At 39.0% G+C, this 17588-nt stretch overlaps 1 protein-coding gene across 1 annotated transcript; it reads left to right on the top strand.

Moving 5' to 3' along the window:
• Positions 1–25: 25 nt before the first annotated feature.
• Mdh2 (malate dehydrogenase 2) lies at positions 26–9534 on the top strand. Its single transcript, XM_045757497.2, has 7 exons — positions 26–183; positions 2817–3011; positions 3149–3316; positions 7807–7929; positions 8057–8194; positions 8970–9112; positions 9257–9534. Exons 1-7 carry the CDS (start codon positions 106–108, stop codon positions 9432–9434), a joined length of 1023 nt encoding a protein of 340 aa, XP_045613453.1. The 5' UTR covers positions 26–105; the 3' UTR covers positions 9435–9534.
• Positions 9535–17588: the final 8054 nt, after the last annotated feature.

Here is a 17588-nt window from a genome sequence, read left to right on the forward strand (position 1 = left end):
AGTGTGAATGTGAAGGTGTGGTGACGGGGAGGCTTGGCAGCCGGCACCAGCCGGTGAGACCGCCAGTTGTCCTCCAGCCGCCGTCGCCGCCGCCCGCTACTCGTCATGTTCTCCAGGCTCGCCGCCCCTCGCCGCCCACACCTCGCCGCCCTCCTCGCCAGGAGCTTCTCCACCACCCATGCCGTAAGCCGCCTCCCCCGGCCGCCGGCGTGGCCATACACTGCCACCGGGGCTCGTAGCTGCTAGGCACTTATCACGGCTGTCACCTATTGTCACCCTTGATATTGACTGGTTATGAGGGTGGAGGGGGGGGGTGTGAGTGGTTGTGAGGATGGTGCAGTGTGAGTGGTTGTGAGGATGGTGCAGTGTGAGTGGTTGTGAGGATGGTGCAGTGTGAGTGGTTGTGAGGATGGTGCCGTGTGAGTGGTTGTGAGGGAGGATGGTGCAGTGTGAGTGGTTGTGAGGGAGGATGGTGCAGTGTGAGTGGTTGTGAGGGAGGATGGTGCAGTGTGAGTGGTTGTGAGGGAGGATGGTGCAGTGTGAGTGGTTGTGAGGATGGTGCAGTGTGAGTGGTTGTGAGGGAGGATGGTGCAGTGTGGGTGTGAGTGGTTATGAGGAAGGTGATTTCTCTTGGGGTAATTACAAAATGCATAAATATGATGAAATTAGGTTTATTAGAGAAATGGGAGTCTGCTTTGATACTGAACAACTCCCAAATTACACTTGCTATTATTTATAGTTTTCTGCTGTAAATGTTTAGTTTTAATAAAATAGACCAAACCTGGAGTATGCAGCTCCAGCCTAGAGTCCATACCTAGTTAAACACTAGACAAAGTTAGAGAAGATTCAGTGGTGTGCCATCAGACTCGTCCCAGAACCGAGATGTACGAGTTACGATGAAAGGCTACAGGAACTAAACCTCATGTCCCTGAAAGACAGAACAGTTAGGGTTACCTAGGGCAGGTTAGGTAACCCTACCTTGAGGTTACCTTACCTTGAGGTGCTTCCGGGGCTTAGCGTCCCCGCGGCCCGGTCGTCGACCAGGCTTCCTAAACCAATGAAACCCTAGGTTTCATTGTTACATAGGTTACCTAGCCTCCCCCATAATCCCTTGCTCCATTGTACTCTAGCCATGATTGTATTGTAAACTATTCTTTTCAGTGTACCTCAAAGAAATCTACCTCATTTACTGTATTCTAGTGTAATTTTAGTAATTTTACTGTTTTGTTTTAAACATTGTCATTGGTAACAGAACCAATTGGTACCACACTAGAAACAAATAACCATTTGATATTTCACGAGTGCAACTTAACTAAACTAGAAATGCTCTGCAATTGACGGTGGACGAAGACAAACTATTTAGCATAGGTAGAACACAAAGGAACACTGAAGGAAATTGAGTACTCAAATTAGCCACAAAAGCATTAGAAAGAATTTTTTCATTCAAAGTGGGGTAACAAATGGAATGCAGTAGGCAGTGATGTGGTGGATGCAGACTCCATACACAGTTTCAAATGTAGAAACTGCAAATGCCAAATAGGGTAAGAAATCTGTACACCAGGTGGTTGACAGTTGAGAGGCAGGATCAAAGAGCTGAAGATCAACCCCCCGCAAGCACAACTAGGCGAGTACCAACACTTGAATTCCTTTAAAACAGTTGACCTTTTACTGGTACTCATAAAGCACTATTGTTAAATGCTCTAGCACAGCTTGAACACTTCATGTGTGTGCCCCACTTTGTATTAGTAGAGTATCACAATTTTATCCCCTACCTCCTAGGTCCCAGTTGTACAGTAGGTTTCATTCTTGACTCGCTTTCGAGAATTCCAGGTTCAAATCGCAGGCGGGACAGAAATGGTTGGGCGCATTTCTTATCGCCTAATATTCCTGTTCACCTAGCAGTAAGTAGGTACCCAGGAGTTAGCTTGTGAGATTGCACCCTGGGAGAAGGGCTCTTGATATAAGCCTAACATGTATAGATATATATATGCTGGCTGTCTGTCCCCCGACACAATGACATATAAAAGATTTATAAATGTACACTAAAGAGCACAGTCCACCACGTACAGTATCAATAAATAACTGCATATACAGTACAGTACTTCTTTATTTAGTCATTATTAAAGGATGCTGTCACACAAGCTGCATGGCATTGCTGTGAGCTGCAACATGTGCCACCCATGGTTTATCTATGGTTGACCCATGGTTGATGTATTTAGTACACCCAGGATGGGTTCCCATTTCCCCCTGCCCCCCAGAGAAGGCATCTGATTACTTGAGACCTGATCAGCAGGATGTGAGCCCCCTTGCACCCTGTGGGAGATTAAAATCTTATGCTAGCTGCTAGTGCTAAACAAAGCTCTCTCAAACTAGATTTTGATACTTGTCCAACTATTTAAAAACAACTGCACAAGACCTTTTAAAAGCTTTCTGGAAATCTAGATAAGACGGTACATTACTAGGTCTTGATATATGTAGTGCAACAATTAGAACTATACAATAATATACCTGTCTGGACATATTTTACAAATGTTAACTGAAATGGATCTGGTAAGTCATAAACCATGGTATAGGAGCAGAAAATAAGTTGGTAGGTAGTAGAGTCCTTGTTTGGCAATCAATATTGTTGCCAAGAAGGGCTTTCGATTTTTTATGACTTTCATATTTTATAATGTATTAATTAATTTCTCCACTTAGTCACTCAGCACAATATGAACTAGCAGCGATTCTTGAAAATTTCTTGTGGGGCCATGCCAATGACTTAAAATTTAAAAACCAAACTTAATGACGGTAATAAAATCTTTGTATATTTGCAGGCCAACAAGAAAGTTGGAGTGATGGGTGCCAGTGGGGGCATCGGTCAGCCACTCTCTCTCCTGTTAAAGAATTCTCCACTGGTGTCGGAGCTCTCCCTCTATGATATTGTCCACACGCCTGGAGTTGCAGCTGATCTCTCTCACATCGATTCTCCAGCCAAAGTCACGGGCTATGTAGGACCTGACCAGCTTGCTGTGAGTTATCATGTACAATAGTTTTTATCTGAACAGTGTGTTGAACATAATTCAATTCACGAGTATCTTGGATGAAAATTGATACATAAATTGGAGTGTAATTCTAAGCTGTATTAAAAAATGTTATCTATTTATAGGCCTCACTGAAAGGGTGTGAAGTGGTGGTGATCCCTGCTGGAGTGCCCCGCAAGCCTGGCATGACACGTGATGACTTGTTCAATACCAATGCTTCCATTGTGGCTAACCTGGCTAAGGCCTGTGCAGAGAACTGCCCCAAGGCTATGATTTGTATCATCTCTAATCCTGTAAGTTTTCCTAAGTTAATTGTTAATTTTATTTTGTATTAATGAAAAAGAGCATTTATGTTGATGGAAATTTTAAAAATGTACTTGGGAGAATATCAACACTTTTGCCTGGCTAACACTAGTGAAAAAACTAGAAATATAGTACTGTACTGTAGGAGGAAAGTGCTTTGAATTCACTGGTAAACAATTTTTCAAGTTTGCTTTTGAGATGAAGAAAAGAGCTGTTTCAGGCATTTTAACGTGCTGAATTAAAATATAATTAAAATTGTTGATTAGCTATTGTTTTATATATGAGGGTGGTAACAAAATCTTGCTGTATTCAACAAGTGTTGGCTGCTGAACATTTTTACCCAGGCTCCATTGATCGACGGAGTGGCTAGTCTCTCATAACATAATGGAATTCTCTCATGACTATCCCAAGCAAATGGGAGTACTTTGTGTATCCACCTTGCAGGCCCATCACAAAAGCAACAACCTTTGAGTCCCTAATAAGCTGCCACTGATGGTCATTGTTTATGCCCCTCAAAAGTTGCTTCATGTTGTCACAAGTTTCCTTCATATGGGCTGCATAACCAATGGAATTGATAGCAAAGCACATCCATTATGCAGCAAAACTGGCTAGTCTTGGATGGAAACTAGCGTTGATCAACCATTTTTAAACACCATTTTCGTTTTCAATGACTCGGAATTAGTCAAGATTGACTGTTTCAGAAGCAGTTTAGCTGTAGACCAGTGATATTGAATCAATGAGTGGAACTGATGAAAGAAGTGTCTAAGTCTAGAGAGGAGTATATAAGTTCAGTCACTCCCCATGCTGCAGCAAGTGAGGCCTGAGAACATTTAAACATCCGAGATCTAAGATTTTTAAAGCCTATCTATTTAGCAGTTGATTTAGATTGTCAATTTTGAATCATTATAGTACATGAATGGTTTTGTTGGGGTGAGAACAGCATAAGATAAAATACCATAAGTTATTTTCACTGTAGAGATAGCACCAGTGAACAATGTAACTGTTATACCACATAATTTTACTCTTGTCTGTAGTGTATGGACCAACTCGATAGTGATTTTGAAAATGTTTCACAGGGATTTTGACTAGTTGTGACTTGTCATACTCATGGTGTATGGAGCAACTGCTTACAAGCTTTTTTAAACAAAATTGCATTGCTTTGCAATGCAATAGGTCCAGAACGAACTTTTTCTGGAAAAACTTTGCAATGTTCTTCATGAATATGACATCATCATTGAGCCATATATCAGATGTTACCCTAACCCAAGATATGCCTCACCAATGATACCTTTTAAGACATTAGTGCTCTCTAAAATGCTATATTGTTGCACACTAACAGCCCCATTTAAAGCTCGAGAAATTGCTGACCTGGAGAGCATGCATAGATATTTTACTGCTTGAATCCACTTGAAACATCTAAATTATTGGACCCTGTAAAAATTTGGAAACTGTATTCCCTAGAGCACAGGCAGGAGAGATGCATAATAATTTTTAAACTTTGAAAATATTAGGAGGACTGGTTCCTAATCTGCACACAGAAATAACATCACAGGATTGGTTCGACAGAAATTGTGAGAGGGCAAGAGACCAAAAGACACAAAAATGGAATCAGTATAGGAAGAGGCCAAACCCCCAAACATACCAGCGATACAAAGATGCGAGAAACAATTATACAGCAGTAAGGAGAGAGGCAGAAAGAAATTTTGAAAAAGGGATAGCAGATAAATGTAAAACAGAACCGGGCCTATTCTACAAATTCATAAACAACAAATTGCAGGTAAAGGATAATATCCAGAGGTTGGAAATGGGAAACAGATTCACGAAAAATGAAAAGGAAATGTGTGAAACATTAAATGAAAAGTTCCAAAGTGTGTTTGTACAAAATGAAATCTTCAGAGAACCAGACACAATAAGAATTCCAGAGAACAACATAGAGCGGATAGAGGTGTCTAGAGATGAAGTGGAAAATATGCTAAAGGAGCTCGGGAGGAACAAAGCAGCTGGCCCAGATGGCGTTTCACCATGGGTTCTGAGAGAATGTGCATCTGAGCTCAGCATTCCACTTCACCTGATTTTTCAGGCATCCCTGTGTACAGGAATCGTAGCAGACGTGTGGAAACAGGCTAACATAGTTCCAATCTACAAAAGTGGCAGCAGGGAAGACCCCCTCAATTATAGACCTGTATCATTGACAAGTGTAATAGTGAAAGTATTGGAAAAGCTAATCAAAACTAAATGGGTAGAACACCTGGAGAGAAATGATATAATATCAGACAGACAGTATGGTTTTCGATCAGGAAGATCCTGTGTATCGAATTTACTCAGTTTCTATGATCGGGCCACAGAGATTTTACAGGAAAGAGATGGCTGGGTTGACTGCATCTATCTGGACCTAAAAAAGGCTTTCGACAGAGTTCCACATAAGAGGTTGTTCTGGAAACTGGAAAATATTGGAGGGGTGACAGGTAAGCTTCTATCATGGATGAAAAATTTTCTGACTGATAGAAAAATGAGGGCAGTAATCAGAGGCAATGTATCGGAATGGAGAAATGTCACAAGTGGAGTACCACAGGGTTCAGTTCTTGCACCAGTGATGTTTATTGTGTACATAAATGATCTACCAGTTGGTATACAGAATTATATGAACATGTTTGCTGATGATGCTAAGATAATAGGAAGGATAAGAAATTTAGATGATTGTCATGCCCTTCAAGAAGACCTGGACAAAATAAGTATATGGAGCACCACTTGGCAAATGGAATTTAATGTTAATAAATGTCATGTTATGGAATGTGGAATAGGAGAACATAGACCCCACACAACCTATATATTATGTGAGAAATCTTTAAAGAATTCTGATAAAGAAAGAGATCTAGGAGTGGTTCTAGATAGAAAACTATCACCTGAGGACCACATTAAGAATATTGTGCAAGGAGCCTATGCAATGCTTTCTAACTTCAGAATTGCATTTAAATACATGGATGGCGATATACTAAAGAAATTGTTCATGACTTTTGTTAGGCCAAAGCTAGAATATGCAGCTGTTGTGTGGTGCCCATATCTTAAGAAGCACATCAACAAACTGGAAAAGGTGCAAAGACATGCTACTAAGTGGCTCCCAGAACTGAAGGGCAAGAGCTACAAGGAGAGGTTAGAAGCATTAAATATGCCAAAACTAGAAGACAGAAGAAAAAGAGGTGATATGATCACTACGTACAAAATAGTAACAGGAATTGATAAAATCGACAGGGAAGACTTCCTGAGACCTGGAACTTCAAGAACAAGAGGCCATAGATTTAAACTAGCTAAACACAGATGCCGAAGAAATATAAGAAAATTCACCTTCGCAAATAGAGTGGTAGACGGTTGGAACAAGTTAAGTGAGAAGGTGGTGGAGGCCAAGACCGTCAGTAGTTTCAAAGCGTTATATGACAAAGAGTGCTGGGAAGACGGGACACCACGAGCGTAGCTCTCATCCTGTAACTACACTTAGGTAATTACACTTAGGTAATTACATGAGACCAGAAGGCATGGCAGGATGTGCAAAATAGCCCCACTGAAGAGCAGAGGTGCAATAAGCATGCCGAGAGAGAATTCGATCGACATCAAAGGGCCAAGACTTCTCAACACACTTTCCCTACACATACGTGGCATAGCTAGCCAACCTCTTGTAGTGTTCAAAAGAGAACTTGACAAGCACCTTCAATAAAGGATACCTGATCAACCAAGCTGTGACTCATTAATCGGATTGTGAGGAGGCCCATTAATGCCCCCCTCCCCTTTTTTTTTTTTTTTTTCTTACAGGCATGTTAGTCATCTCATGAGAAACTAGTGGTCTGGTTTCATCAAGAAAGGTAGAAAGACTCGGTGCTTGAAAGGTGAACCATTATACAGCATACTTACATTTCCTATGCACCTAACTTGCATTAAACTTGCCACAAAACCAAGGAGCAAACAAGATGGGAATGGTTTGCCATTCCTGTCACAAGTATATAAAAAAAAAAAAATGAAAGAAGCCCTATGTATCCTGCAGTAAGGCATGGCTACACTTGGTCCAATATGATGGGGTAGAAAATTGCAAAATCCCAAATTTGAAAACCAATTGTAGCTGCATTTTGATACAAAATGGTACACTGCTGCACATTGTGATACTCTAGTTGTAGAGTATAAATATTTTCCAAGGAAGAACAAAATTAAATTTAATTTCTGGCACGTGCTAAGAGCATATTTTTCTACTAGAAAGGTAATGACATTCACCCAAGGTGTAAACACAACCAAAACAGTGAGAGTGTACGCTAGCAGAAATGTTAATGCAGTTAAATTGTTTCATTTAAATTCTTGTACATCTGCATATCATGAATGTAGTCTGTACATCACAGCCAAGATCACACCCACAAGTCTTAAGGAATTGTATCAGCATTAAGGACACACTACAGTAATATTTTTGATACAGCTAATGATAATTTTGTTTTGTTTTTAGGTAAACAGCACGGTGCCAATTGCAGCAGAAGTATATAAGAAGGCTGGTGTTGATGCAAGTCGTATTTTTGGAGTTACTACTCTTGATATTGTTCGTGCAAACACCTTTGTTGCAGAGCTCAAGGTATTGCCAATCTCTTGTTCTTTAATTGGTATGTCATATAACCGAAATTATAAGTACTTTTTTTTTTGTAATTGTTCTTGGTAAATACTTGCATGTAATTATTAATTACCTTACATTTATTTTAAAGGGCCTGGATCCCACGACAGTGAATGTGCCAGTAATTGGCGGCCATGCAGGTACCACAATTATTCCTCTGATCTCTCAAGCCACACCTTCAGTAGAGTTCCCCAATGACCAGCTCAAGGCACTAACTGAAAGGATTCAGGTATGTATATACCGTAATGGCAAATGTTTGAAGATTAGGCCAGACTTTGTTGAAGTATACTTTCCTCCAATCTCATATTACTGTACTATGTTTGATTTTGTTCATGTTTACTATTTAGTCAGTTATTTTTTTGTCATATTGGGAAAGAGAAGGGGTGAAAAATGATAAATAGTAATTTATTGATTATGGAAGACTGCAGTGTGAAAGTTATAAAATGATCAAACATATATGGTATGAAAGACAAATGTAACAATTATTAGAACTGAAGGTAACGAGTTTGTGAACACACAAAGGTTAAAAGTGCAGTAAATGAAAAGGATAAAACAATGCTTTTGCTTTACATTATAGGCAAAGTGCAGTATTGCTATTATGAATGCAATCTTAGCACACGTGTGTGTGTGTGTGTGTGTGTGAATAATGGAAGAATTTTATAATAGCATGGATGAACAAGGAGGGCACATGGATTCATTAAGTAATGATAATGTCTTCTCGCAGACTTAATAACATAGGATAAAAAACCCACACTTGTGTATTTGTGAAATTTATGTAAGGCATTTAGTCTTTCACGCAGAGTGCTTTGTTAAGGTCTGAATGTGTAATTAGGACAATACTTGCTTCCTAATCACACACATACCCCTTGACAAAGCACCCAGGAGAGTGCAAGAGACTTGGTGTAAATTCCTTACATAAATTTAAAAAATATACAAGTGTGTTTATTACATTGGTTACTGTCATGAATAGAATATTTCTGAATGTGTTATTATTTTTTACTAAGGATGCAGGCACTGAGGTAGTAAAGGCAAAAGCTGGAGCAGGATCTGCGACTTTGTCTATGGCATATGCTGGTGCCCGTTTCGCTGTCTCCATGATCCGTGCCCTAAATGGAGAGGCCGGTGTTGTAGAGTGCGCCTTTATCAGGTTAGTATGGAACGGTTTTAAAGTGAATCTTATATACATGACGGCTTTATTGTTCATATTCTCTACCATTTAATTTTGAAACTACTGTAACATTTACTTAACCCTCAGGTGGATAATAATTTTTTTTTTTTTTTTTTTTAATAGATCTAATGTGACAGAAGCTACTTATTTCTCCACGCCACTTGTTTTGGGTCCCAATGGAATGGAGAAAAACCTTGGTATTGGTAAACTGACACCATTTGAAGCCAAGCTTGTAGAGAATGCTATTACAGAGTTGAAAGCCAGTATCAAGAAAGGTGAAGATTTTGTAGCTGCCATGTAACTTGTATGTTATTAACATTTTTATTTAATGTATTTATCTTGTCATGTTCTCCATTATAATTGTACATTTAAATTTGAAATGAATATTCGCTAAATAGCAAGTATTTTTTACTTCACTGTTTTTCATCTCATTTACATTGCAAGGTTTAAGAATTGCCCCAGGTGTTGATAGTTAATAAATTTATAGAATGTTTATTAGGCTACTATTGGATACTGTACATCTGCACATAGTATAGGTCATCCCAGTTTTATTTTAAGGAAGAACAGTCCTTTTTGAAGCTGTACATAAAACTAATTGTTGACTATGAATAAACTAAAGAAAAAATGATTTTATACTTAACCGAAGCAAGGTAGTTTGTAACAAACGATAAGAGCCACACCAAATATAACTTAACATTTATTGACCAAGTGTTAAGAGTGCAGTAGAAGCAAGGCATTGGCTCTTTGACACACCAGGCCTTCTGTGGTGCAATGCATGGAACTTGATCGTTACTAAATTGAAAAATTACTTTGAACACAGCCTCTCAGAATTAGTTGGCAACAACCTCGCCCCATGTCGGCAAGGGTAAGTACAAAATGAACCTTGTTGCATAAAATTGGACTTGAAATTTGTAATCCAAGAAGTAATAGTGTACTGTACTTCAGTTTAGACCACTCAGACAAAGCTGCAGTTGTTGTTTTGGGATTGTATATTGGAATATCTAGATTATTTGTTAATTTACTTAAACTTCATGTTTCAAAACAAAATCTTCCCTGTGTTCATCCAGGAAAAGATGCCTATTGCTCATCCTTGGAATTTTGAGGTTGTACCTTTTAGAATAGTCTAAAGCAGCAATTCCCAACCAGTGGGTCACAACCCACCTGTTGGAACTTAAATTGAGTACTAGTACTGTGTATTTAAATCATTGAATATTAGCAAGTATATGTATGTAATATATATGTCGTATCTAGTAGCCAGAACCCACTTCTTGGCCAACTATGCAAGGCCCGATTTGCCTAATAAGCAAAGTTTTCCTGAATTTATATATTTTTCTAATTTTTTTCTTATGAAATGATAAATCTGTCAGTTTCCTTGTGTATCGGTTAATTTGTTTAAATTTGAGTTAAAACTAACGTAGATATATGACCGTACCTAACCTATCTAAACCTAACCTAAACTAACACAACTAAGTTAATAATTTATGTTCCTAATATAATATAATAATTCAAATTAACTAATTGGAAACAATATTGAATAATCTTTCAGCCTATTAGGCAAATCGAGCCTTACATAGTAGGCAGAGAAGTGCGTTCTGGCTACTAGGTACGACATATATATATTGTGACGGTAGAGCGTTGGTGTTCGGCTGTTTCAAAAGCTGGGGGCAGGGCCTCGTCACATCACAAAAAAAAAAAGAGAAGTTTGTCCTTTCGTCTGTGGTAAGGTAATGGGAAGACACACAAAACACAAGTATATAAACAATGAAATTTTAATTACTCTAGAAAACAAGACATGAATAAAGACAATCTCATAAAATTCAACACTGGTCAACAAACAAAATAACATGAATAATAACTGGCAATGAAAAGTTACTCTAGGACCAGAATACAAAAATAGTGATAGCAAGATAAATTAAATAATGGGTGCTGGAATACTGGCTTCAAGCTGCCACCTTCCTTAGTACACGAAAGCCAAGGCTTAGTCTACTAGCGAGAGATGTCAACTCCAAGGAGCACAGAGATATTCTGACGAGTACGGCGTACTGCTGCCCAGACAACGACTGGTGGTGGCATGAGTGCAGGTGCGGCGAGACATTGGCCAATCAGCAACAGGCAGGCGGAGGATGAGCAGTTTGCTGGTTACGGCGGCTGTGGCTGGTGTCGGGGTGTGCATGGTACGATTTGCTTCCTGGGCAAAACGTTTGGCGATACTGGTGGACGTATCTTCTATATAGTATCTTGTACTTTAACGACGTAATGATGTAGGGAAGAGTAGGCTCAATCTCTCTTGAAAGAGATTATCGTCACAATATATATAATATATTATTATAAAATACATAAAATATTTTTTTATAGTACAAAAGTGTGGCGAGGGGCTGCAGGTCTTTTTGAGTCTTAGAAAATAGGGTAGTCTAAAAATGTTGAACTGGTCTAAATATTTGATATTATCCTAGTAAATCCTTTTTAATTTAGAAAGATGTTCTTTTTGTAACATTAAATTTGAACACTTAAAACTAATCAATGCAATTTGCACAATGCCTCTATGAATAGTATAAACTTTTTCTTTATGCAAAGTTTGATTGTTGATTTTAAGATATATTTTGATCTTTTACCTGAACCAGTAACACTTTTAGGTAATTTTAATTGCATTTATGCAGTATTTCACGGAGTGATACCAGCACCCTATGTGTGTATTTGAAACTTTTATCTTTTCATCCTCGAAATTGCTTTTAAATATTGTACTGGAGAACCAACTTATACTTGGCTTGCATTTGTTTCAGTGGTCTAATATAATTTAGAGCTAATTTAACAGATACTCAAAGACCCACCTATAATAGCAACCAATTTACCATCATCTTGTACCACAATCATGTCATGTGCAGGAACATTCCTTCCTCTGGAAATTTGGCCATGGTGCAATGGTATTTTATTGTATTTGTGGTAAACCCAGCTATATTAAGACCACTTGCAGGCTGTTACCAGAAGTGGCCTTCCTCTGTGAACATACCATTCCTCATTTCTACCACCACCTTTTTTAAGGATTAGAAAGCCCGTGTCTGACCCTTCAGTCCCATCCGCTTGTTTTAGAACCTAGTGACAGTCTGGAACCAGAGTTGTTTCTAGTTATGAGTCATCTCTGCCTTATCTCCCATATCTGAATTTGTCACCTGTGTTTACAGATCATATCTATTTTTACTTTTATACTGTTTTTTTTTTTCTCTCTAATGAATGTACATTGTTCATTTAAATACATCCGGATACCTTTATGCAAGTACAGTATCTTGGATCAGATGCATGGTCACTTCTGTGGACAGATGGTAGCGACGCGCTTCAATGCAGGTCAACGTTCAATCCCTGACAGTCAAAGTTGTTGGGCATCATTCCTTCCCCACGTCTAATTTAAAATCCCTTTTAAGTACTATAGTTGTGATGGTTTGGTACTTTCTTCTTATAGTTTCCCCTGTCCTTTTAAGTCAGATACTGCTGCCATTTCAATCCAGAAGTAGACTCGCTGCAATTCCATTACTAATATCTATGGCAATCTTTCGGAAGTTTGTTAAAGGCCTCGCTGATATTTAACACAGTACAGTACTGACGAACACTCGCATACATCTGATACTGATCTTTTGTCACCAATTCCATTAAGTATATGGCAGGATAATCACAAGTCCAGTTTATTGAGAATAAATTGCTCAAAAATATTGAGAAATTGGTGAGTGATGAGCAAGGTGGGCTCACTGATGGAACTGTGTAAATTAGATATTTACGCTAAGGGGCCCAAGCCCGTTTTTAATACTTTGCAATATTGATTTTATTGCAATTCCAAAAAATTTGTTTGAAAGAAATTTTTAACTCCTAAGTATTTTGTTTTTGCTATGAAAGTCATTGTAAAATAAATAATTGTATACTTCTATATAGAACTTCTTTTGAACTTAACATGGATAACAAATGACGGAGTAAATATTTGTTTAACACTACAAAATCACTTTTCAGGGCACCACATCAGGCATTTGCTAACATTTCTTGCTAAGCATTACCATGGCCAAAGTAGTTGGGTGTACCAATGTATTACTCCAACTCTCTTGTTTGGGTAAAATACTTAACCAAGAAAGTAAAGATTTCTAGGGTTTAATATCGCATTGTCCACACATGTATACTCGGCCATGGCCAAAGGTGCGTCACACCTGCCAACTTGTACTGCCAGCAACTCTTCCAATGTGAAGCTGCAAATATTAAAAACATGAAGTAAAGAGAAATGTCAATGACGACGTTTTAGATTATGATTGATAACTTCTTTACGTGTGTTAAAAAAAACATTACCGTCTTTTTAACTCGAATATACCTGAAAATGGTCACAATATCCTTAATAGTTTTGGTTATTAATGTGTTGCTGGGTGTGCACTTGCAATGAGAAAAATGTAGCCATCATTTTCTTTCAAAACGCCTGACTTTTATTACTTTTAACTATACTAACATAAGAGTACAGTTTAACCTACGATTTAATAACAAATCGGCTGGAAAGTGTTTCTGATGACTGGCATTTGGAAAGTAGCGAAACTTTAGACTATTTTTCTAGTTTTTTGTTTCGTGTTTATTGAGGTCTCCCCATGGTGAACTACTGACCTTCCCCATATTGCAACTCGAAACAGTTAAATTCCAGGTGCTGTACCTATTTACTACTAGGCAAACAGAGGCATCAGGTGAAAGAAAATTGTCCAAAATTTGTCCTGTGGTAATCAAACCTGGAACATCTTGGATGTGACCTGATAGTGTTGACCACTGTGTTGCAAGTGTGTAACATCTTGTATAGTCCTGCATCTTGAGACACCTAAGTGGAGAAGTCATGAGGATAAGGTGCACCTGCACTATTACCGCACATTCACCTCTCCTGAACATAACCACTAGCATCATCTGCAATATATAAAGTTATTAACAATAATTGTCAGAACTGGACACTTAGAATTCATACAAATTGCTGTACTGCATCTTGGTGTATCCTGGATACTAACCAATAGCTCACTGATAACTGTTTAGCCATACAGTACTTCAAATCCAGCACATGCAGATGGATCAACGAAGCCAGCTACTTACTCTGGCCCTTGTGGTAGGAGCTGTCAATACCAATGCAGCAGCTGAATCTGTGGGCTGCAATTTATTTATAGTTTATTTCTTTTAAAAATCTGTTTAGGACATGCCTCTTATATTTGAACACAATAACTGAACTAAGCCTACATACTTTATTGTGCATTAAAATGCTGTACACAGTATAAACTAAAAAAAAAAAAAAAAAATATTGGTTTTAAACAGCAACATATTTATAAGCATTGTTATTAAGTGATGACTGTTAGCATATCCACGAGGCCGACAGCTACACCGACTATATATAAATCGATAAATAATATAGCCTTAAACAGAACGTGTGTAAGCATCGGTGTATGTGTGTGTACTGTATATGAATGCTACACAGTATTCATATATACACACATGCTGAAATACATGTGAAGAACCTCACTCACGTTACAAAAGTTGGAGCAACAGGCAGGAGTAAAAGGTAAGGTGCTCCAGTGGATAAGGGAGTATCTAAGCAACAGGAAACGGCAAGTAACTGTGAAGGGGGAGACATCAGAGTGGCAAGATGTCACAAGTGGAGTCCCACAGGGCTCTGTACTTGGCCCCATCCTGTTTCTAATATATGTAAATGATCTTCCAGAGCGTATAGACTCATTCCTCTCAATGTTTGCTGATGATGCAAAAATTATAAGAAGAATCAAGACAGATGAAGATAGACAGATTACAGGATGACCTGGACAAACTGGAGGAATGGTCTAGAAAATGGCTGCTGAAGTTCAACTCAGAAAAGTGTAAAGTAATGAAATTAGGTGAAGGGAACAGAAGGATGAACACAAGGTACCATCTGGGAGGTGAAATCCTGCAAGAGTCAAATAGAAAGATCTGGGGGTGGGGTTGATATCACACCCAACTTGTCCCCAGAGGCCCACATCAAAAGGATATCATTAGTGGCATATGCTAGGTTGGCCAACATAAGAACTGCCTTTAGAAACTTGTATAAGGAATTACACACATCACAATAGCGTGAGGCATCAAATGAACAAATCCACAAGGGCCGTGACGAGGATTCGTACCTACATCCGAGAGCATCCCAGACGCTGCCTTAATCGACTGAGCTACGACATGATCAAAAAGAGTTGAAACCAGAAGTTCTACTAGACTTACTTGGATCCTGCAGCCTCTCAGAGAGAGAAACCAGGATTTTACAGAATTCCCCCATGCACTTGAGCTATGTCAATAGGCTGTTCTACCTCTTTGCCCTTACTTCATTACACACGGAAATCACAATAGTGTGATGCATCAAATGAACAAATCCACGAGGGCCGTGACGAGGATTCGAACCTACGTCCGAGGTTTGTGTCTCGGAGAGGCTGCAGGATCCAAGTAAGTTCAGTAGAACCTTTTGGTTTCAACTCTTTTTTTTTTTTTTTTACTATGTCGTAGCTCAGTCGATTAAGGCAGCGTCTGGGATGCTCTCGGATGTAGGTACGAATCCTCATTACGGCCCTTGTGGATTTGTTCATTTGTGTAAGGAATTATTCAGGCCCATGTATACTACTTATGTCAGACCAATCCTGGAATATGCAGCTCTTGCCTGGAGTCCACATCTAGCTAAACACAAGACAAAGTTAGAGAAGATTCGGCGGTATGCTACCAGACTTGTCCCGGAACTGAGAGGTATGAGCTACGAGGAATGGCTGAAGGAGCTGAACCTCGAGTCCCTGGAAAACAGAAGAGTAAGGGGAGACATGATAACCACCTGCAAAATTCTCAGAGTGGACAGAGTGGACAAAGACAAACTCTTCAGCACGGGTGGAACACGAACAAGGGGACACAGGTGGAAACTTAGTTCCCAAATGAGTCACAGAGACATTAGAAAGAATTTTTCAGTTAGTAAATGGAATGCACTAGGAAGTGATGTTGTGGAGGCAGACTCCATACACAGTTTCAAAGGTAGATATGATAGAGCCCAGTAGGCTCAGGAATCTGTACACCAGTTGATTAACAGTTGAAAGGCGGGACCAAAGAGACAAAGCTCAACCCCCCCTCAAGCACTCATAGGTGAGTACAGCTCCCTGACGAGAGCAAGCTTAGCTGCCAACACCCACAGATTGTGTCAGCAAGGCGGACAGCCCGCCTGCTTTAAAAAACTTTCCATTTCTAAACTTCTCTTCGCCTGTGCTCCCCCCGCCAAGAAAAAAAAACTTAGGCACTGAGAATGCTGCCAAGAACCCAGGGTCAGGGAAGCCGCTCGTCTTAACCTTGAGGCACAGGCTCACAGGAAACAACACTCGCGCCAGCAGTATCTTGCCACGTCGTCATGCTTCGCTCCATAACTAATACATACACAAAATTAATTTGTAAAATTTTACACTAAATATGATTTTAATCCATTTAGGCGGTTAATTTAATATTAAGGATTTCTATGTGTGCTATTCTGATCCAAGGTAATGACTGGGTCTATTCCTTGATCTGTATGTGAATTTATCTCAGAACTGCATTCGTGGAACCAATTATATATTCCTTGTGGTTAACCTTACTGGCACTAAATTAATAACCATTGGATCATGTTCTGTTTTTTTTTAAATAAAATTACTAGCAACAACTTGCATGGAGAGGACCACATCACATACAGTCGTTGTTTTGTCATTGGGTGTATGAATATATAAATATATATATATATATATATATATATATATATATATAATATAATATATATAATGTATACCAATGTATATATAATATACATTGGTTGATACAAAGAGTGCTTAAAGGTTATGGATCTCTTGAAGCTCCGCTTCAGGACGGGAACCGAGGATGCAGCAGGCGTTTCCCCTCTGTATCGCCACACTGAGGCGCTGAAGCAAAAAACTGGCGGCTCTTGGGTCCCTGGTGACGTCAATGAGCTTGGATCCCAATTCCTTGAGAAATCCCAAGGCACTCTTGCCCCAGGGGCCATGAATCTCAGACGCTATGGGAACAAAGATGTATATTGACCTTCCAATCACATGTATTTGACTGATTTTGCTATTTCCTTGTGGTTGGCCGCCCCACCTGCTTGATCAGCACCGAAGTGTACATAGGTGTCAACCAGGGTATGTGTGTGTGTGTATATATATATATATATATATATATATATATTTATATATATATTATATATTTATATATATATTATATATATATATATATATATGTCGTACCTAGTAGCCAGAACTCACTTCTGAGCCTACTATGCAAGGCCCGATTTGCCTAATAAGCCAAGTTTTCATGAATTAATTGCTTTTCGACTACCTAACCTACCTAACCTAACCTAACCTAGCTTTTTCGGCTACCTAACCTAACCTAACCTATAAAGATAGGTTAGGTTAGGTTAGGTAGGGTTGGT

The sequence above is a fragment of the Procambarus clarkii genome, chromosome 67, assembly GCF_040958095.1.
Source record: "Procambarus clarkii isolate CNS0578487 chromosome 67, FALCON_Pclarkii_2.0, whole genome shotgun sequence".
NCBI lineage: Eukaryota > Metazoa > Arthropoda > Malacostraca > Decapoda > Cambaridae > Procambarus > Procambarus clarkii.

Coding starts and splice junctions, on each gene's coding strand:
- Mdh2 (XM_045757497.2), top strand. CDS start 106: ATGTTCTCCAGGCTCGCCGCCCCTCGCCGCCCACACCTCGCCGCCCTC. Junction 184..2,816: donor GCTTCTCCACCACCCATGCC/GTAAGCCGCCTC, acceptor GTATATTTGCAG/GCCAACAAGAAAGTTGGAGT. Junction 8,195..8,969: donor CACTAACTGAAAGGATTCAG/GTATGTATATAC, acceptor TTTTTTACTAAG/GATGCAGGCACTGAGGTAGT.